This window comes from Neolamprologus brichardi, chromosome 20 (assembly GCF_056152115.1).
Source record: "Neolamprologus brichardi isolate AB-2024 chromosome 20, ASM5615211v1, whole genome shotgun sequence".
NCBI lineage: Eukaryota > Metazoa > Chordata > Actinopteri > Cichliformes > Cichlidae > Neolamprologus > Neolamprologus brichardi.
In genome coordinates this window covers 1,637,693-1,661,049 of record NC_142123.1, presented here as the reverse complement: position 1 = coordinate 1,661,049, position 23,357 = coordinate 1,637,693, and the positions used below count along the sequence as shown (strand labels likewise).

General features: G+C 40.0%; 1 protein-coding gene across 1 annotated transcript in view; it reads right to left on the bottom strand.

Annotated features, from left to right (window-relative positions):
- Positions 1-360: 360 nt before the first annotated feature.
- The window catches only part of LOC102792056 (chemokine-like protein TAFA-2), a 105,882-nt gene continuing 82,885 nt past the window's right edge, over positions 361-23,357 (bottom strand). The window contains exons 3-5 of the mRNA XM_006785681.3: positions 14,598-14,747; positions 6,555-6,679; positions 361-382 (exon numbers count right to left, since the gene is read on the bottom strand). Of these exons, the coding sequence (XP_006785744.1) occupies positions 371-382; positions 6,555-6,679; positions 14,598-14,747 (287 nt within the window). The 3' untranslated portion in view covers positions 361-370. The remainder of the gene's footprint in view (positions 383-6,554; positions 6,680-14,597; positions 14,748-23,357) is intronic.

Sequence of the window (23,357 nt, the reverse complement as noted above, 5' to 3'; positions counted from 1 at the left end):
AATACAGAATAGCCGTCTAGAGTCAAGTTTCTGCAACTCCCAGTATGCATATGGAACACAACGTAGCCATAGAAGAGAGATAAAGAATATAGTTTGTTGTAAAGATGTTTTTTTCATCATCTAATCAAGTTCACTTTGTTTTCAGAAGCAGTAAAGAATTGTGGGTGACTGAGTCTTTTGCAGTGAAGGCCCGAGGACACTCAGCTCTGCTGATGGCGAGCAGTCCTGCGTCTGCAGTCATCATTTTTTGAATATCCACAGGAAAAATCACTGGTTCCTCACTGATGTCCATCAGAGTCCATTTCCTTACGATTTTATAAGTCCGTTGTGCTGTGTAAGTACTTCCACCACCGTTCTCTAATGGGCGGGACTATCGGGTCACCTGTAAAAGAAAGGGAAGACGTGAGTCAAAGCTCACCGTTTTAACAGAAGTTTGAAAACAGCCTGAAACAGCAAAGATCAAGAGCAGAGAACAGAGGTTTTACATGTCAGTGAAGGGGTTTAGATAATGCCGTGCTGGCTTCTATGTGGAAAAATACAGGAAGAGTCTCTTATTGGTGGAAAACATGACCAACACGGTTTGTGTCTCTTCTGGAAGCTAAACAAGACAAGCTTGAATCATGGCAGGCGGCCCACACTCCCGCACTCTCAGCACTTGGCCCGCTGCCATGTCATTTCGTCTATTTGTCGAGACGGCTGCACTAATCACATGGTCTCCTTATCTCGGCGATCCATCTTCCCTTTTTCTTTGCTCATACACTCACTTTTGGTTTATTTCAAGCTATTAGAAGACATTTTCTACCAGCCAGTGATCCAACAGGCACAAATTGCTGTATAACTGCCAGTGCCGGGCATATTATAGACCAGCCTCTCCAAGACGCTTCTTCTGTTTTCCTGCCTTTCCCTCTTATTGAGTTTCCCAGTGGTTTCCCCTCTTAGCCCCAACACATGCTGTCTCTCTGTTATTTCCTCATGGGGCAGACACTCTTTTGTCTGACCTGGGTCCCAGCTAACAAAGTGCGAATACCAGCCATCACTAAGAGAGCTCAGAGCAGAGTTTCTTCCAAGCTGGCAATTGAAACTACTGTATCTACTCTTGATGGCTCCAGGCCACCCTTCCTGGGTCTGCTCCCATTGCCTTCAGGCGTCTACTCCTGTGCCAAATCAAAGAGTCTGCAGGCATTTGTTGTCACGCCAGTTCACTATGCACGCACGCCGCGGCATCTCTCTGCCTGCTATACTTGAAGGTGCAAAGTCAAAGTCCCTGTAGGTGTTCATCCAGTTGCCTGTTCAAATATGCCTGTAGGTTGCAGTTTCTGTGCCCAATTAATGGGCAGATTTAGATAGATCTCAATTTACAAAGCACACAAGAAGTGCTAGGGTGTCATTTCTACAAGCCTTTTTAGACCCACGAGTGCCTTTTTTTGTACTTTGTCCAAAGGTTTTAGCTGCCTACTCTAGTCGCATGGCCACAAGGCAGATGTCTCCTTCAGCGGTACATTTCTTTACATTTGACACCAGGTCATAGAAGCTGTGTAACATGTGATTTAGTTTGTGTGCAACTTCAAATCAAACTGAAACAAATTTAATGAAAATATTCTGGTTTTTCTTTCATTAATTATAATGTCTCCTTGTACATAACAAAACCAACAGTCGGGTGTTATGAGGCAGTGTCACCGACACTCGGGACAGACAAAAGCAAAAGCTCACATTTTCTGAATTATATTACAAGGTAAAAGTCTTCTTTCATTTCTAAGGTTATTATTTTTAAATACAAATAACCATATTAAATCGCTGGCTGCTGGATTAATTACTTCTGTTGAGGAGGTTATATTTGTGTGTTTGTGTGTGTACTGCGTGGGTGCCAGTCTGTCTGCAAACACAATTGTCTGAAAAGTTTTGAATGAAATCTAATAAAACTTTGTGGGGGTGTAGAGTGGGGTCATGTTAACAATCAATTTAAATTCGGCTTACATCTGCCACGGTCTTCAAGGTCAGCTCAATGATTTATAGGTCAAAAACTGACGAAAGCCATATAACCTATATAAATATTTAAAATATTACTTTTCTACAACTTTCTTTTATGGTAAATATCTTGTTCGTAATATTGTTACACAGAGCTACTAAAAAATACCCATATGGAAAAGATATATATAAATCTTATAAAGTTTTTATCTGTCTTGTATGAAACTTGTATGAAAAGCATACAAGAGTGAAAACAGATATAAGATCCCTTGAAAAATTTTATAATGAAACTTGCATGTTTTGGATACTTACTAACAAAATATATGAAAGTAATGAGAAAGTGGCCACTTTCATGAGTAACTCATATATGTTTTTACTATTTCTTTTCCATATGGGTATGCTTGTTTGCACGGACAACATAAGCAGGAAATGAAATACGGGGTTTATAAATATCACATTACTCTGCCTCTAACTCAAGGTCAAACTTTCAGAAAATAGATTTTATTTTTAAAACTGTGATTAAAATTCTTCTGCCTTTGTTCATTGTATTACATTATAGATGCATCCAAATATAATTTTACATTTGACCTCTGATCTCACTTTTACATTTCAAATCTGCCTCTCTTCCAAGTTCACCCCCAAGATGTCAAGAAGTATCGTCAAGAGAATGAGCTGCCTAGTGAGTCAGATATATCCTGCACATATATAATAAGTTCAAGTTACTCACGTCCAATTATTTACAAATCAATACCTATTTTCAATTACCTACGCCTACATAATGTTCGTGTATTTAGAGTAAACATCTGATTTTTGCTTCACTGCAAACTTCCTGCAGAACTTTTTTAAAAATAACAAAGAAAAGAAAACAAATATATACAAAATACAAAGTAAATACTGCTCTTGCTTAAATATAAGTTAGCATGCAAGCTTTAGTTAGCTTGCAGACAGTTAACGTACCATTGCCTGATGCCAGGTCTCTCTTGGAAATGAGATTTTTAATCTTAATGAGTTTTTTACCTGGATAAATAAAGGATTAATAAACCATTACTAATATTTATGTTTCAGTTTTATGCTTTTTTTTTAATTATTATGACATCTTGACTGCTATACTTCAGGGATTTACAGGTTTTTTTCCCATTCTGGTCACTTATCAAAGTTTAAAGTGACTGAATGTCTTTTTTAAAGATCACCACATCTACGATGTACACTCACTGCAGTATATAGTAGGGGTGGGGAAAAAATGGATACTGTGTAGCATGGTGATATTTTGTTTGCTAATAATGTATGGATACAGGGACAGCAGAAATCGATATTTTGTTACAAAAAGGTTTTTGTGCTCTGACTTCAGAGCATGTTGATCCTTTTTCTGAGCAAGAATCCTGACATTCCTTCACTGTCCAAATGTGTTTAACTTGTTTTTGGCAGCAATAAACATGACAGTTTACTTATTTTAATTTAAGACATGTTTTATTTTAATTAAGTTTAAAACTTTTTTATTTAATGTAAAATTATATTTTGTTTTAATTTACTTTCAAATTCTTCAGTTGCTGAAGGGGCTGCATAGTTTTCATAAACTGCATAGTTCAGAATAGCTATAATTGTACCAGATGGTTGTTCAGTTAAGTTGGACTAGACTGTAATACAAACCGTTCAGTTTGTCAACAATCAAACTGAAATGAGAGAAAGACTGAGTGTGAGACTTTGATATTAGAGAAAATGAATATTGATAAAGTTTACCTTTATGTACAGAATCTGAATATCGCAAAATATTTTAAAAAATTGCAATAATATCGTATCGTGTGTTAAGTATTGTGATAATATCGTATCGTGAGTTGTATGGTGATTCCCACCTCTAGTATATAGGTAGGTAAACCCTATACTCCTTGCTAAATTGTTGTCCTTGCTTGTTAACGATTGCACGAGCAGCTACACAAAGACGAACACACCTTCCTTGCATTCTATGGCAGCTCTGCAGCTTGGAGACTGAGCCATGCCCATGTACATATGATATTATTTGGCATTGATCTAGCTGTCTTCTCACCCCTCCTCCTCTCCTCCCTCTCCCCTCCTTCGCTCCTCCTTCCTCCTGTCTCCAGCCAGAGGTAGGAGGGATGACAGAGTGCCAAATCCTGTTGTGTTCTTACCTTCTGCTGTCTGCTGACCGTTATGCTTGTTTTTTTTCCCCAAGTGTTTTCTTTCTTCGTTTATCTACCCATCACCTCTGCCTTTCTTTTCACTCTCCACTGATTTTTTTCTCTTTCATCCATCTCCCCCTGCCTCTCTCTCTCTCTCTCTCTCTCTCTCTCATACACACTCTATCGTCAATTTCAATTTACGAGCAGGTCTTAATGGGACCATAAGAGAACGTTCGATGCTATTGATCTGGATGCCTGCGAATCTTGACCTCAGCGTACGACACGAGAGGAGAGAAAAAAAAATCACTCTTCATCATCAAGCGAACACACCAGCTAACGCTCTCAAATAGTGCAGATGCACACACACATAGATCATTGATCAAAGACCTGAATGCAAGAGACAGCAAATATTTGTGCTCCTCAAAACTACAACAGAGTCACTGATAGGGATGGGTACCGGTATCCGCTGCCATGACGGCTATGATGGCATAGCGTTTTGTTAAAAGCCAAGAAATGCGCCGTATTTGATAGCTTGCTGCGAGACCTCACACCGAGCACATCTACTGCGGGTGTGGTGCCTGTTATCGACCCGGAGTTAGCAACATCCCCCAAAAACCCGAAGAGGAGAGTCCTGGCCCCTAGCCCTGCCAGTGTAGCAGAAATGATGAGGATGATGATGCAGCAGCAGCCGTTCTTCTCTGCGTGAGTAGCTTAATGTTGTTCGTGTGTAATTTACGTTGAGTAGGCTAACCACGTTATTACATTAATGCATGTAAGGTGAACTAGCAAACACCATCATAGCTACATGCAGCTGTCTTCTTGTTTGATGGCAGATACTCCCTTCACCCTGGACAAAAAGGCTAAAATGACCAAAGAAAAAGTGGAAAACAGTTAAACATGAGAGGTTTTTGGACAAAATTTGTGTTTTTTCCATTGTTTAAGCTGCTTCCAGCCAAGAGTGATACCATATATGCCCCATAGCTGCAGAAAAGGCTAACATTGTTATCTTTTTACAAAAAAACAGCTGAACATGAGAGGTTTTTGGACAAAGTTTGTGTTCTCCGTTCTTTAAGCACCGGTTCGAGCACCGGTTAAGCACTTTCAAAAGTACCGGATAAAACCTAAATGATACCCATCCCTAGTCACTGATGAAGCAGTGCCTGGCTGAAACTGGTTTACTTTAACTATAAAATGTCCACTTTGGAGCTGGATTGGTCAGCAACACTCACATATTCAAAAATCTAATTGTCTTCAAATACCATCAAACCTCATGTGCTGCTTTATCCAATCAAACCAGACGACTCTTCTTTCTATTTGTCACATTGTCTGACATAACTGAGGTAGAAAACATCAGTTACACTTATAAGAGCAGTACAACACAAATCTGTGCTGAAGATAAGAACTGAAAATGATATCAGGGAAAAAAGGTAAAAGTAAGGAGGGGCTGTTAAGGGGAAAAAAGGTCTTCAGGAGGCACGAGCCACTTGGCTGGGTGAGAGGTGAGCAGAGGAAGCAGTGCCAAAAGAATTCTTAATCATCACTATTCATGTGTCTGGGAAGGCGTGAGAAGAACATGTGTGCCTTAAGCGCTTCTCACCACTCACTTTTTTTCCCCAACCGTGGAGACGCACGCATCTCTCCTCTCTGACCACGCCTTCAATCAATTATTTAGGCAGAAAACAAAGGTCTGCACCGAGCCATGAATAATGGAAGGTGAGAAGGCAGAGAGAAGGATGGAGGTTAGAAACAGAGGCGTACAGTGACAAGAGGTGAGTCTCGCACAAATTTTTCTCCTCTGACAGACAGCTAAGAGCCTGCTCAGGTCAAGCCACTGAAGAGAAGCCAACAGGTGCAGACGTAGGCTGAGCAGGAAGATATATAGCGTGCATTCACACCTTTTCACACGCACACAAAGACACAGACAGACTGCCAGTACATGAAACTTAACATGTGCACATGCACACACTGCACAAACTGTGCTGTGGAAGAATGAGAGCATAAAAATTTTTCCAGGGCATTTACCACTCCAGTGTATCAGATGTGGCGAGTTCTTTTTGCATCGAGTCAGATGGCATGCCAGTCAGACGCAGGGAAGCAGGGCAAGTGAGAGTGAAGGGAATTGTGATATTCATATTCAGGGTGCGTGTGTGTTTTATTTGCCTTGTTCTTGTTGGCCTTATTTTTCTTCAGAGAATGTTTGATGTTAGAGCCAAGATGAGTCCAGAGGAAAAGTAAAGAGAGAGAAACTGGGTAAAGAAAAAAGTGATATTGGGTGAAAGGAGAAAGAAGTGCAGGATGGAGACAAATAAGAGAGAAAAGCAGGGAGAAGAGGATACAGTCTAACGTGATAGAGGTGAAAATGGATCACTCTGTGGTTGGTCTATGTGTGTGCATGCATGTATGTGTTGAATGGATGGCGCGGCAGGAGAGGACGCGTAAAGTGTGCACACAAACCTTTGTGGTCTTGACTTTGTTGCCTGTGCTGCAGCTCCATCCTGTCAGATCTGGGAGAACCTTGCACTCCTCACCTTCCATGCACGGCTGCATCTGACACCACCACTTCTGAGCTACAATGGAAGCTACAAGAAGAAGAGACGGAGTTAATTTTAACTTTGATGATGATGCAAGTGCAATCATGTCCTTTCATGTGTTTCCAAGACTTGTGTGCGTGTGTGAATTTTGACACCAAAATTTCACATGAACAAAGAGCCTCCAGAAAATAAATGTGTGTTTCAATCCGGTACAGTTATAATAACACGACTTTGGTGCTTTGAGATAAACAGTTGAAAGCACTAATTCTCAAATCAGCGCCCATTGAAGCACCATACAGAACCACAATGAGATTGTGCAATCAAAAGAGCGCCAGTCAAACCTCAACAAACAAAAACCAAATGTGGAAAACATGATATGGAAAATATAAAAATATATTTCAGCTTGTTTCATTTATTAATTCTGCAAAGGCCTCTCATCGCTCGACTCAGATCGAGATGCTTTTTGCGACCACATCGTCCCAGTTCACTGAAAACCTGTGGATGTTTAAATTACTCAATTTGTGTATGTCATTATCAGTGATGGGAAGTAAGTAACGGCGTTACTTGTGACGGCGTTACTAACTAATTACTATTCCTATCGTTACAACGCCGTTACAGTTACTAACAAGGAAACGCGGTCTGTTACTATTTTTCAACAAACAGAGGGTTGAAGCTGTGTTCAGCTCACAGCTTCTTATATCAGCTGCACGGAAGCAGCTGTAAGTAATCTGGACGCTACAGCTTTCAGCAGCTGCGCGCTCCCACGGTGATCACTGTCTAGCACAACACCTGGAGCTAAGGGGGCAAACATTTCAAGTGGGTGGGGGGTCAGCTTCACTCTGCTCAATGGCCTGAGTGCTGCTGTTTGACTGAGGAAGAATAAAGGAGTCGTGGTAAGCCAATCACATGACCACTTAAAGACAAAGCAACAAGGTGACATATACCAGTTTATAAACTGTGTTGATCGGCCAGTAAAACCAGAGTCATGATAAACAATATATATGCGTGTTTTTCCTCAATAGTTTCGTCACGTTTACTGTCTAAGGACAGCGCAGCGAGACCTCTCTGCTTATGAGCAAAAAACCCCAAAAAACAGAGGACGTTTTAGGAGTGAGGGCGAGAGAGAGAAAGAGCAGAAAAAGAGAGAGAGCGAGTTTTGAGATGTGAGAGATTTGTGACGTTTAGCGTGTTTGGAGTGTGTAGTTAATGTGTTGTCTTGTGTAGTTAGTGTGTAGTGTTGTGGATAGTTTTGTGTTGTGTGTCAGAACAATGAGGCGACTGCTGTCTCCAGGTAGAAACAGCAGTGACACACCTGCTGCTGTCAGACCTGCAGGTATCAGGCTGTGATGTTTCCTTTATAGTGGACAGAAATTATGTTTTTGGAGTGACAAATAATTTGTGTAGCATGTTATTGAAGAACAGCTGATTGTTCTGGAAATAGTTTGAAATGGTTATTTAAAAAATCAAGGTCAAAGGTAAATGGATGCAAATAACTTTGTTTGCAAAACTTTTGCATATGATTTTAAAATGGAAAATTTATATTTGCATTTAAAGTTATGAAATATGATTCATTAAACATGTTTGTGGTTGTTACAGTAAAAAATAACTTTTTCTCCTCTGATTTTATGTTTTTTGTCTGATTTTAGATCAATTGTGTTAATACAGTTTGTAAAAAATGAAAACATGACTGTAAATTCAGACACGTGAGGTTGTGCTGAACAGGATGAGACCAAACAAGACAAAGTAACAGTTTTAAAGGTGAAATGTGGAGGAAACATCTAAAGTAGTTAAAAATGGCCGATTACACCCTGGACCCCGGAGGGTTAAACATTTTTTTTAAAGTAATGCAATAGTTACTTTTCAAGTAATTAATTACTTTTAGAATATTGTAACTCAGTTACTTTTTTGAAGAAGTAACTGGTAACTATAATTAACTACTTTTTCAAAGTAACTTGCCCAACTCTGGTCATTATTCATTCATTTTCCAAGTCTGCCTCTATTGCACTTTGTTGCATTTTGCATCAACACACCAACAATAAATGATTCATGAATGTGAAAACAAAGCAAGCTGCAGACCATTGTGAGCCTCAGAGCGTCGCTGTTAAAACATCTCGTATGTGGTAGAACATTCTTTGTTCACTCAACCAGAATCAGGCGGCATCATCATCATCATCATCATCATCATCATCATCATCATCAAAGGCTGTTTCCTGTTTTTTAAGTGAATCTGTCACATAGATCCTCACATTTACTAGATATACAGATGAGGACAAATCTATTAGCCACCCTAGAAAATTAAAGTTGTTTTTTTCCCAAGAGCAAGGGGTTTTCACTATATAATTTCTAAACATAACAGCATTTAGAATAAATAACAATTAAAAAAACCTCTAAAAATAGCAACTACAGAATTGACAGGGTTTGCAAAGGTGTGCAAGGCTGCTCTGAAGTATTGCAGAAAAAGCAAAAATGACCAGGGTCAATATTATCACCACCCTGAAAAACTGACGTTTTTATTGAGCCACAGCACAAAGCCCTGCTGTACAATGATGTGCTTTAACTTTGTGATGCTTTAAGCTTGTAAAATCAAGTCAAAATTGAAGATTATGTTCTATTTAAGAACTTCAGCCAGAGTCTGAGCTGTCACTTGATAAGGCATCATGGCAAAAACTAAATAAATCAGTTAAGACTTAGAAAAAAAATTGTTGGTGTTCACAAAGCAGGAGATGGATATATAAATCTATTACAGTGTTTCCAAGTGTCAAGAACTGGATTCGGAAGCATCATCAAGAGATTCAAAGAGAGGCACACCGTACAGAAGAAGCCTGGCAGAGGTGAGACGTGAAAGATTTCACACAATCTGGAAAGAAAACTAGTGAGAGACATTGAAGGCACCAGAAAAACTGCCAAGACACTCGTGAATGACTTAATTAGAAATATGAGTCTCAAAGAAGACAAACTCTGCACAGGAATGGAGTGTGAGGCTGCAGACCAATAAAATAAAACACCTTCACGCCACACTGAAGTATACTAAGGACAACTTGGAGCAAGATTATTCATACTGGAAGTGTCCTTTGATCAGATGACATGAAACTCGAGCTCTCTGACTACAGTGAAACACGGTGGTGGGGGTATTATGCTGCGGTAATGTTCCAGTGTGTTTGGAATCTCATAGACGTGGATGGAATCAGGAAGGAAAAAAGAGATGTGAATATTCTGAAAGAAAACTTCAAACAATCTCGTCTTCCAATATGACATTGACCCAAAACACAAGTCGCTTCTGGTAAAGAACTACCTGCACAAAGCTCTGACTGATCCCACTGAAAATCTGTGCGGTGAACTGAACATCAGGGTCCATGCCAGACCGCCGAAGATCAAATCTGGAGGAGCTTGAGAGATTTGGAGAGAAGCTGGGAAGCTGGGATTGCTCAGGAGATGTATGTAAGACTTTCTGAAAACTGCAACGGTAATCGACAGCAGGCTGTTCTCTATAAAAAAGATACATAAATGATGTGCTAATAATTCTGACCCTGGTAGTTTTTGGCTTTTGGGAAATAAATTTGTTTCTGTGTGCAAAGTGAAATAACGCCTGGATCCAAAATACAAACTAAGATGTTTGGAAAAGCTTAAAAATGTCTTCCTCTGTTTAACAGTAATTAGGAAATAATTCATTTTCCTGGAGGGGCTAATGATTTGGTGATGTTATTCAAGACAACATCACCATCGTTCTTTAAAACCGATTTTGCAAGTACAGCATTTTACACAGTTTTGAACAAATAAAAACTCACGAGATAATTAGTGAGATGCTGTTAACAACAACTGATCCCATTAACCTCCAGGCTAATGTGAAATAAAACTTTTAGCAATAGAAAAATGATTTTTAAAATGCTGATAATTACCCGAGGCATGGGTTTCATGGGCAAAGGAATCATGTGAATTTAATTAGCCAAAACCAGCTCTTCCATGTTGAGATTGTTAAATACAAATAATGAAACACCATCAGAAAATATAACAAAACAAAACATGATTAAATGTCAAAGGAAAAAACAACTGACTGACTGGATGTGTGAACACATAAAAGCTGTTGTCATGAATCCTTTTTCTTTAACTGTCACTCTAAAGATGAGACACTGTCAGGTAATTAAATGCATTATGTGTAACTTTAGTAACGGTCCAACGTCCAAACAAAAAACACGACGCAGGCATCATTGCTAAAGAACTCTGAGAGTTAATATGAGTATTTTGTTTAGCAGGGCAAAGATAACTCAATTAAATACGAAATCCAGTTTTTCATGATTTAATTTATTGGCCAAACCTACCTGTTGTAATTCTCCCCATTGTTAAATCATGAATTAACTGTTTTTTGCCGTTGACTGTGCCAGGCCTTTTGAATGAATAGAACCAGTTTGATAAAGTGAAACAGAAGAGCTCAAAAAGAAACAAACTAATGAAACAGCTGACACACATGTATCAGTCTAAAAAGAGTTACAAAACCATTTTTAAGGCTTTGTGACTCCAGCAAACGAGACTCATTATCCATAAATGGAGAAAACTTGAAACAGTTGTGAATCTTCTCAAGAGTGTCAGGCCTACCAAAGAAAATCCAAGAGCCTGCTGGCAACTGATCCAGGAGGTCACAAAAGAAATCAGAAGAGAATCTAAAGAACTGCAGGGCTCATTTACCGCAGTTCAGGTCAGTGTCCATGACTCGACAATAGGAAAGAGACTGGGAGAAACTGGTAACCATGGAAGCAAAAAAGAACACAAAAGCTTATCTCACATTTGCTACAAAACATTCTGATCATTAAAAAATAAAATAAACCCAGCATTTCATAAAAAGAACATCATACCAACAGTCAAACACGGTGGTGGTAGTGTGATGGTCTGTTTTGCTGATTCAGGACCTGGGTGTAATTACAGTGTAATTACAGTAGAGTTCTGCTCTCTACCAAAAATCCTGCCCATCCATCATTTCATGCCCTGAAGCTCAAACTCACTTGGTTTATGGAGCAAGACAACGATCCAGACACACACAGCAAGTCTACCTGTGAACAATTCAGTAATAAAAACAAAATGAAGGTTTTGGATGGCCTCGTCAAAGTCTGGCTGCATTGAAAAAATTCTGAGAGTGGGCCACAGTTCCTTATTGGTGTTTATCCCAAACACATTTCAGTTCTTTCTGCCAAGTGAGGTACAACTAGTTGTCAGGTTTAGGTAGGGCTGCACGATTAATCGTTAGAAAATCGCGATCTCAATTCATACTTATGTGCGATCTCATTTCCAAATGACAACGATTTTAAAAAAAATGAAAAGAAAAAAAAAGAAAAAAAAAAGACGACGACGCATTTTGATCCGGGATCTGCATGAAAACAAGCGCTCACTCTTCCTGCTCAACAAATGACGAGGGCGGAGCCTTATACCACGTGATACAGAAGCTGGCTGCTAAAATTGGCAGGGAAAAACAACGGAGAGCACGTCAGGGATGACGAGAAAGTGACAGGAGAAAATCCGTCCCGGTCAACCACCCAAACATCAATAACGGGAACCTTATACAGCGCTTCCCTATACACGTCGAACCGCAGGCACAAAGAAATTACGGAGGCTATCACTTATCACCTGACCAAAGATATGTCTCCATCAACACTGTGCAAAACGAGGGATTTAGGAAAACGATCAACACCCTAGACAAACGCTACACAGTGCCGTCCCGCAACTATTTTTCTATTGTTGCTACCTGCTCTATACACGCAGTGTCGAGCAACGGTGGAGACGCAATTTCAAGCAGTACAACATTTTGCGGCAACGACAAAACGTGAGACATTTGTTGTTTTTATGTTTATTTATTGTTTTTATGTTCAGTCTCAACTGTTACGAAGTTGATGTGCAGTTAATAAGTGCAATAAATATTTATACTGGAAAAGAAAATCGTGAGAGAATCGTGATCTCAATTCTAAGCAAAAAATCGTGATTCTCATTTTATGCAAAATTGTGCAGCCCTAGGTTTAGGGTGTAATGACTTTTTCACATAGGGCTTGGATAGCTTTTTCCCCCTTAATAAACTTAAACTCAAAGATTAAAAACTGTGCTTTGTATTTACTCAGGTTCAGGTTTAATATTAAAATTTGTTTGATGATCTGAAACAATTAAGTGTGATAAATATGCAAAAAAAATAAAATAAAATAATAAAGGATAGGGGAAAATGTTTTTTCACGGTACTGTATATCTGTGGTGCCATAAGTAAGTAAGATGTACTCCACCCTTCCAGCCCTTCATCTTGCTGTGCCATGTTGTATTGTAAGTGAATCTTTCATCATGTTTGAGCGTTCACCCGAAACCCAGAAACAACTGAGAAATGGAGACTGGGTCAGTTATTTCATCAAGTGCCACTCTGTGAGGCTGCAGGGCCTGCTGGATACTGATGTTGTAAACACAGAGGCATTAGTGGATGACGGGTTTCCAGGCATACGGGAATATTTTACAGCTTAGAATATTCATCACTAAATACTAATCTCATTTATGGGTAAAATGCCCAAATACATTTGGGTCTAAAAAATCAACTTCTCATTTGCAGCGAACAAAAGAGCTTCGTAAAGATAATACTTCCTGCAGATTAATATCTTTTGCTATCAAGATCCTTGTTGGGAGTCCTCTGATGTTTACATAACGCTGACTACTGATAAATTCGGTATAATAACAAAAACACAAGATTTCCTCTTCATGGTGCATTTTTCCTGAGCTGCTTCATTATAATCCATTTTAGAATTTGTCCAACCCCATCTCCTACAAATTAAGTTTCTTCACAGTTAAATTGTTACATTTAGCTGCGAGATAATCACTTGCTGGATTACCTTTGGAAATTAGGCAGCACATTTATGAAATATATCGGAGTCAGCAGGAGGTGGTTGGGTTTGATTGTGGATGTGCCGAATATGTATGATCATATCTCACAGCAAGACTGGGGTTTGTGCAGCAGGAGCACCTAAAGTTAGGGAAAGTCAGCGTGGACTTCTTTCTGTGATAAAACCCTAATATTTGTCTTTAGTTGATTGGTGTGAGTGCATACATAAATAATGCAAATAATGCATGCATAAATAGGTTGAATGAAAGCAGTTTAACACATGTCTGGTACATTCAGCATCAACATTACATTAATAGACAATAATTCAGGAACATGGCGCTGTAGTATAGTTGTGGAACAACACAAGATTCCATTTTTTATTTACTGAGATGAAGACGTTCCCTTTTCTCTCTGGAATAGTTCAGATTTGTGTCTCTTGTACCTTTAAGGTTTACCTGAGAAGCAAATATTTAATTACTTTTGAATTGATTGTGTTCAGAATATAACCCCACGCAATCCATCATATTCAGAACGTTTCTGAATTCATCACAAAAATATAACAGACAGAGGCAGTGTATGTAATAAATTAGTCTGCTGAAGCAGCACTGCACAGAAAACGGGCAGTGGGAGAAAGGCTTCACTTTGCTTCCATGCATTTCTCGTCAGTATTCTGGCTACCAGTACACAGAAATGCTGCCAAGAGAATACTGATGGCTTCTATGCCTTGGCAGTTAAATCAGAGTTTACCTGGTCGTGTATCAATTCTTAGATTTTTCAGTATACTGCAGCACACAGGGGGGCTCGGTCATATATAGCACCTGCATTGAGTCTCTTTCAAATAACCTCTTGCTAACTCCTGATATTGACTGCTCCTCCGTGTGGCCTGACTGTCAGCACTCATCTTCATAAATGTGCTCATCTGCTAATGCAGTGTTCACTTGTTTTCTCTCAGAGTCGATTAAAGCAATCTGAACTTTAGTGCTCTGCCTGAGATGCATGACAAAGAAAACACATGATGAGTTCAAATCCATACTAAGGCATTTTAGCCAACGTTCAAAACAGGTGCACATCAGGCAGCGGCACTACGCAAGCACACAAAAGATACCCAAACACCAATGAAGTGACACCTACCGTCGACGCAGGACGGCATGGCCCGAGTAGTGCCGGCGACCTGTCCAGGGAAGCAGGAACATTTGACAGTCTGAGATCTCTCCTCGATCTTGTTCTTGTTGCAGCAGCGATGGGCAGCAATCACCTCACACGTCCCCGCCTTCACATGCACTGAGAAGGAAAAACAAAGATTTTGCTTTATGTTTGCTAACTTTAACACATAAGCAACCATAGAAAAAGACAAGGAAACACAACTGGCCATCACAATTGGTCTGCCCTTCCCCTTAATGACCTCTTTGTAAACTATGTTGGGGAAATGTGGAACAAGGACATCATTCTCTGACCCAGACAAACACAGACCATTACAAGATATTAAAAAATATCAGCACTGAGAATACCTTCTTGGATCTCTGACCTTGTAGGACAAGTTAAGTATTTGATCCATCCATTCATTTAAAAATTAAGCAAAACATATTTAAGGCTGCTATAAGATGAGCCATAAAATATGCAGTTTATGCTTAGATTTATATCTATCTATCTATCCATCCATCCATCCATCCATCCATCCATCCATCATCTATCTATCCATCCATCCATCCATCCATCCATCCATCCATCCATCCATCATCTATCTATCTATCTATCTATCTATCTATCTATCTATCTATCTATCTATCTATCTATCTATCTATCTATCTATCTATCATCTATCTATCCATCCATCCATCCATCCATCCATCTATCTATTAAAATAGTAACTTAGGAAGGAATAATAATGAGTGTTTCTCCATATATTGTTTGGTTGCACTTCCAGTTTGCTGCAGTACTAATGAAGGGTACATTTGGAAAGTCCCTTCACATCTCCTGTAACTACCACTTTGTGTGCAAATTTCTATACAGACATTTGAATCAGTCAGCCGTGTGCTTAATTAACAAGTCAACCCCGAGCACAGAAGTCCCTTGAGTCAGCTAAGAGAGAGGGAACAAAGAAATCGCTCCACATTTGAAGATTTGTGATGCCAACACATGGCCCTTTCATACCAGCCTTTCATCAAATACATGAAAATGTCAAGGACAAACAATAAGCCTTGTCAGGAGCACTGTGTGCAACTATGCAGTGCGACTGTTTGTGTGCAAGTTTGACAGCTTACACGCAATCTGTAATTACAGTGAATCTGCTCATGTGTTCAGATGCGTTTGACTTTGTTTTTCACGTACGCGTGACGTGCAGCAAATGCACATACATGTTCAGTCTTTCAGCTGTGAACTTCGGCATGTGTGTGTGTGTGTGTGTGTTTGGGCTTTTCAAACAGTTGTTGGAAGTTGCAGTTATTTCCATTACAAAGAGTCAGCCCAGGGTGCAACAAAGGGTGCGCACTGCATGGCAATGAAAACGAAAGCAGAAAACAATGACTTTGTTTAAAGAGCATTTAAAAACGAGGCAAGTTGAAGTGAACGACCCAGCGAATATGTTAAGCAGGCTAACAAATATTTGAAAAGTTCTTAATTTGCTCTGTTGATGAGAAAAAGACAAAGCAGCAGTCCTGCAAAGCCCAGTCCAATTAATCTCTCTGTGAAAAGCGCACTCTGTCGCTCTCCCATCTCTCTCTCATCTTTCTTTCAGATTTCTCTTTTTGCAGCACTAGGAGTCAGGCCAAAGGGCAAAGATAATTGTTGACTGATCTGTCCATCTGGCTGTCCATCAATCCAACACTTTGATGTGCAAAACCAGCCACCAAACAGATTGCACTGATATTTCGATTTCTATAGAAGAAATATCTGCATGCATTTGGAGATTTTTCAAAAAGAAAATTCTTCTGTAGAGATTCATTATAATTCAGTCTCAAGTCAAATATTAAACTACTGTAGTTACTGGTTGGAATGCTGAGTAATAGATGGACATTCAGGCACCTCGAAGGACAATTCGCTTGACCTTCCCTCTGTTGACTCACACAGTGTGCGCATAAGCCCACTGGGTCTTGGTGTATTTTGGTTATAACATGACCCCTCACCAGCAACCGACTCTGGATTGTGTTAGACTGCATGTAAGACAATTAATGGTGTGTTTGCTTTAAACCTTTTCTTCACAGTACTGGGCAAAGTTCTTGAGCAGTAACATTTTAGAGATTCTTTTTATTTAGTTTAAAATGCTGTATTTCCATTTACGCTTGCACATTTCACTAAATCGCTTCAACTGTTTCCCATTTTCCTTGCAAAATATAAAGAAATGAGGGTTGACAAAAGACATTTGCACAATGCAAGTTCTCCAGAACACAAATTATATGGACTTTCATGATGATGTGCATTCTCCTCATCAAATATATGAACTATTTTATAATTATATATCCTAAAATATTACATTATATATCCTATAACAACTGCATAATGTTCATAATCATTTCATCATCTTTCCTAACAGTTTCTTCCCTTAACTCAAAATACATGGAGTGTGTATAGATTGCATGTGGGCTTTAGAGCTTTCTTTGAATAACTCTTATTTTCCATTTTCCCTTCTCTTTCTTGTAGAACTAATTGGTTTTTTTTCTGCTTAGAAGCTTGACAGATACAAAGCCGAGGAAAATGAACACATACAGAGTAAACACCTTAACTGAACCCCCCACAGGCGCACACAACCCTTGGCCCATTTTTAGGCTCGGCACCTGCAGTAGTAATTGACTCAGCATTAGTAAGAGCAGCCGCACACAGAGCTCAGCAGGAGGGGAGGAGTAAAAGGAGGTCGCGATGTGGATTCTACCAAAGGAATGTAAAGGTTCACTGGGTCTTGAACACACATATTACAGTTTTTCTCCATTGGTTTGGCTCATTTCTTTAAACAGAAATTACATTCTCAAAACTCTAAGATCATTTGGCAAAACACTCTTACAGTTTAGCACAACACTATAGCTCACCTGCAAAAGCTCATATCTCTTCCAAAACTGTTCACTCAGGCTTCAATCTAAATCCCTTTCTCATTTAAACAGTCAGTGTCTCCAAAATGGCAAAGATCCTCCTCAATAGCTTTGGCTCATTCCTCGACACAGATCGGACATTCTCATCATTCTTGGTGCTTTTGTCAAAATAAACCTGGATGGTTGATCACAACAACATGGTCCACCTGCAAAAGCTTATACCTCCCCTAAAACAGTTCACTCATGTGTCAAAACTACATTTCTTTCTAATCTGAATAGTCAGTGCCCCCAAAATGCATCGTCCCTTTGGCATTGTGTGAGTACTGCCACACAAAATGTTTAGATGTTTTGTCACTATGGCAGAGGACCAACAATATACAACAGAAAAGAGTAGCCTCCAAGGTTTGACATCACAGATTGCACTCACACTACCAAGGAAATGATAACCATTTTTTATTCACACGCAAAAGAAAGTTTCATACATATGTAAAAAGAAAATGTACATTACAGTAGTAAATTGTATGAACACAAAATCAAAAAACTAGGACTTATTCAGTGGTCGCTGTACTCATTCTGCACAGTGACTGGAATACTACTCTAAACTGTATAAATTATGCAATTCCATAGTTTACAGTAATTTGTTCAATATATTTCTTGTCATATTTAGTATCAAAACATTCCACTAGTCCTCTCCACCTTCTAGTATAGACCTACCACTGTAGGCAGATGCACACAAAATCTCTACAGTAAGTTATAAATTTTTTGCCTCACGCACAGTGCCCTGTCCTATAAAACATATAATAATAATACCTGTTTTCCCTGCGAAAGGTTTGGATGATGGAGGAGACTGTAGAGCGAGGCACATTAGGCTGCACTCGACGACCTGCCTCTGCCATTGTGAGGCCATGGTTTAGGACATGGTCTATAATTGTGGCCCGAATTTCATTCGGGACAGCACAGTGTCTTCGTGCTCCTCGGCCTCTTCCCCCTATTCCTCCACCACACATTCTCAGTCCTCCTCTTCTTCTTCTTCTTCCTCCTCTTCCTTGAGGAAGAACTTCCCCTTGTCCGTTTGCTTGGCCTTGTCTATCCATGTTCAGAAATTGGACTGGCTCTGGTCAAGCTCTATATATCTGTGTTTGGCAGCACACAATCATGGAACACACCTGTGTGTGGCACCTAGTTTCACCTGACTGCCAATGACTGTCATCAATTTATCAAATATTCAAAGAAATTCATATATGGTATTCATGGTATTATGACGGTTGTGCATGCGAGTACTTATACAATGAAATCATGCTGACATGTTTTGGAGGGAATGATCATTAGACTGAGAATCAACTAATCAGTTTAGATCTACAAGATCTATTCATTTGGAAAATGTGCTAAATGTGGGCTAACTGTATAGCTGTAGGCTACTTGTACTTAATCATTTGCAAAGATGCACTGAGACAATTGAGACATGTACTAAGGCATTTGCCATTTGATAAAATGAATGAGAAATGCCATTCTGTTGTGAACATTTGCCAAGAGGTTTGGAGGTTTGTCCATGTTATTTTGAGAATGTAATTTCTGTTTCAAGAAATGAGCCAAACCAATGGAGAAAAACTGTAATGTTAATTAATTCAATTAATTTTGTAATTATTATGATTTGAGACACATGGTAAAATAAAGATTGACGTAAAACCTACGACAGAAGTGATTTTTTCTTTTTCTGGCAGATCGTTTCTTTATTTTCTTCATTCTTTGACTTGTAGCTAAACTGATTTTTTTGAAATTTGTTTTGATTGAAGTTATTTGTGGTTTAAACAGAAACGGTGGTAGCAACACTGCTGAAAAAAAGTTAAAGATCTTCTGGGAATAACTTGTTTATTTGACATCATTTTGAGGAAGCTTTAGTCCTGATTTCATATTTAATAACATGGGCAGCATTCGTCTTTATTTATCTTGCACTAAAGTAGGATTTTGATCCCAGTCACACAGGTCTTGAGACTGATTGGTGACCATCTAACCGCCATTTAGAGGAGCAGCTGGTGAGTGATTGCTAAAGGTTGCTGGCAGTTGCTGTGAGATCAATTGCTAAACCACAGAAAAGCCACAAGGAAAAAGTAGTAATCCTGGAAGGTATTGACTTGTCTGCAAACTTAGACTTAGATCCTCCCGTGCCGATCGGCGCATCGGGCGACAAGAGAACGCCATCGAACTCGGTCTATCGCGGCAGTTGTTGCTTCATCCCATGACAGTTCGACTGAACATAAATCTTCAAGGAAAGTCCTCCTCCATGTTATTTTAGGTCTTCCTCGCCGTCTCTTTCCATTTTTCGGGTTCCACAGAACCGCGACACGGGCAGGTCTCGGGTCCGGTAGCCGAAGGATGTGACCGGCAAATCTGAACCGACGCTTGGTGACTTGGACATGGAGCGGCTCTACTCCCGCACGGCGATATACTTCTTCCTTGGTAACGCGATCCCAATATGTGATCTTGAGCAGCCGCCGAAGACAACGTTGTTGGAAGACATCAAGATGGCGGTTGATCTTTGCAGTTGATTTCCAAGTCTCCGCTGCACACAGTGCCGTCGGTATAACGATGGTCTTCAGGAGCCGCAACTTGGTTGTCTGCAAACAGTCGCTTACTAACCACCAAGTTCGGGAGGTCGAGTGGGTCGTCCAATCATTCTCAACTCCAGTCTGCATGGTGAAGAACTCCGAGTAGCCCAAAAGTGTTGCATGAATATGTGAGTAAACGAGGATCGTAATAAAAAGCACTTTGAGTGCTCAGTTGGAGTAGAAGAATAAGTCTATTTAGCATAACTGAAACTTGGAGAAAGAATGATAATGTTGCCCTTCCAAGTAAAAGATGAAACTAACATTTTAAAAAGGCACCACATCTACTTTAAAAGCAAACAGTCACCGTGTTAGGTTTGTGTTTACTTTTCATAGTTCCACTGCTGCTCAGAGAGTTCTGAGCAAATGTGTGGAGACGGGTTTTTGTCTTTCCTGCAGCCTTCGGGCAACTGCGGCATTCTTCAAGTGACTAGTTGCAAGAAGGATCAATCACTTGCCAACTGGTTGGAGAATGTGCATTTTCCCTAGCCAAGGTGGGGCCTTACCTTATACTAAAACTTTTTGTTTCAATTCAGTTCAATTTAAATTCAAATTTATGTTAATAGCGACAAATCACAATAATTGTCACCTCAAGACCCTTTATATTGTAAGGTAAAGACTCTGCAATATTACAGAGAAACCCCAAACAATCATACAACCCCCTATAAGCAAGCACTTGGCGACAGTGGGAAGGAAAAACTCCTTCTTTACGGGAAGAAACCTCCAGCAGAACCAGGCTCAGGGAGGGGCAGCAAAAAGACACACTGTGGAAGAGAACGTGAGATTAATAATAACTACTGATTGAATCCATGGTGGTGTATAAACACAGGGAGAGTTAAAAGGATGAAGAAAACAGCCCCTGGCAGTCTAACAGCATAACTAAGAGAGGGCTCCTAGACAACTGATCCAACTGGAACTCGTAGCTTCATCAAAAGGGAAAGTTGTACTCTTAAACACCCTAAGAACCACAAGTAACCCAACAATCTGAGAATGAAGTGCTCTACTTTTATGATTAGGCTTAAAACGTTCCTTTTTCCTGAAGCATACAGTTAGGACTGGATCAGCTGCCTTAGTTATACTGAAATAGGTGGAGGCTGCTCGGGGATTCCCATGATGCACTGAGTATTTCTTCTTCAGTCACCTTTCTCACTCATGTGTTAATAGACCTCTCTGCACTGAATCATACGTGTTATTAATCTCTCGCTTTCGTCCACAGCATGTCTTTATCCTGTCTTCCTTCTCTCACACCAACCAATCACAGCAGATGGCCCCGCCCCTCCCTGAGCCTGGTTCTGCTGGAGGTTTCTTCCTGTTAAAAGGGAGTTTTTCCTTCCCACTGTCGCCAAAGTGCTTGCTCATAGGGGGTCATATGATTGTTGGGTTTTTCTCTGTTTGTATTATTGTAGGGTCTAAAGCACCTTGATGCAACTGTTGTTGCGATTTGGCGCTATATAAATAAAACTGAATTGGATTGAATTGAATGGAGCCTGATTATTATGATTATTATTTATTATTATTATTATTTAAAACCTTGCATGCAAGAAGAAGGACTTTAAATTAAATTCTGGATTTAACAGGGAGCCGGTGACTATCAACATATGCTGCTGAATACTTTTAAGGATTGTTTTAGGTAGTTGAATGTATTTGTTTCATAGCAGTCTGCTTTGCAGTAGAGAAAGAACATGCATTTAATTAGCTGTTGTGGTTTGGTAATTCCCTTCAGTAGCCTGTGATATAGAACTTGGTGGGGTGTTTGGTTTGGGTGTTGAAAAGTAAACTGGACAAAGACAGAAAGCATGCACTCCGTGTTTGCTTGGAGGACCACACACACAGAGGAAAATTGCATTTTCCTAAATTTCTTTCAGTGCACACAGCTGCTGTTGATGGTGGATATGTTGTTGGCAGAATGGCTCTTTTTGGTTAGCTTGCTGCACCTGCAGGCTTTACAGTGTTGAGAACTTTTTTTCTCAAATAAAAAGAGGGCACAATTCATAGAACTGGATTTCATAGGGTTTTAGTACTCGCATGTGGAAACAGCTCTGGAAAACCATATGTGGGTGGGGGTGGGGCGGGGGTCCTTAGCTCAGTAATACAACTGAAGGTGTCAACAGTTTGAGGCTGTGTTATGCCAAGATTTTAATAATTACCAGTTTGGCAGATATTGAGTCAGGCAGGGGGCCACAGCCTCCAATAAACTCTGATAAACATTCAGCTGAATTACTCAGAACACGACACACTGCAGTTTGTGTATTTAAACACACACACAAAATACATATCCACGTAGAAGCTGTGCTCATTTGTGCATTTAGTGCTCAAATAAAAACATGGAAATGGAAATGTTGCCGTCTTTAGTGTATATGTGTGTGTGTGTGTGCACCATAATGTGTATTTACTGGAACTGAAAATTCCCGTTCTATTTCAGAAACAGCACCTGCTTTCATCACGATCTCTTTCTCACACACCCCTCCGCCTTTCACTCCTTCTTCTCCTCCTCCTCATTTGCTTCATCTGCTTCACCTCGCCCTACTGCTATTTCACAAATGACCCCTCCTTTTCTCGGCCTCTCTTAGCCACTTCAGCGTCCCATTTTTCCTCTGCTCCCTCTCGCTCGTAGCTCACCACAGCAAACTCAGCAGGGTAGGAAACTATTATCCTCAATCACAGGCCCTAAATCAGAGAATTTTCTACACTTGCTACAATGCGTCCTCCCTCTCTGCTGCTTTTTCATCTTCGTGGCCATTTCATTCCCTCTCTACCCCCCCAACCCCCACCCGTATTTTTCTCCTTGGCACGAGGACTTGTTATCCCTGCCTCTCTTAATACAGCAGTGGCTGTTAACCCCATTTACTAAGGATGACGTGCAACTGACAGACTAACAGATGGACAGATTGCCCCGACTCAGAACAACCAGGCACTCTGTGTGGGTGTCTGTGTGTGTCTGTGTAAGCACTGAGATAGCTGTCTTGGTCCCAGTGGGGTGCCTCTTTCAAATGTCATTCCTGCCACTGGGGACCTCTCCCGCTTTCTCTCTCACAGACACTCACACACAAACAGAGTTAAATACACAAGCACAGACACAAATGTACGTGCACATCTATGAGGAACCTGTCAAAATGGGAAACACAAATCTTTCTAGTTAGCGCTGTAAATATTTAAACAGTTCAAGCCCTTGTGTTTCAGGATCTGTCAAATGTTAACACAATACTTGTAAAGAAGTAGAAAGAAAAAGTCACTGGTTACCCTTTTATATGACACTGTATGATTTAGGT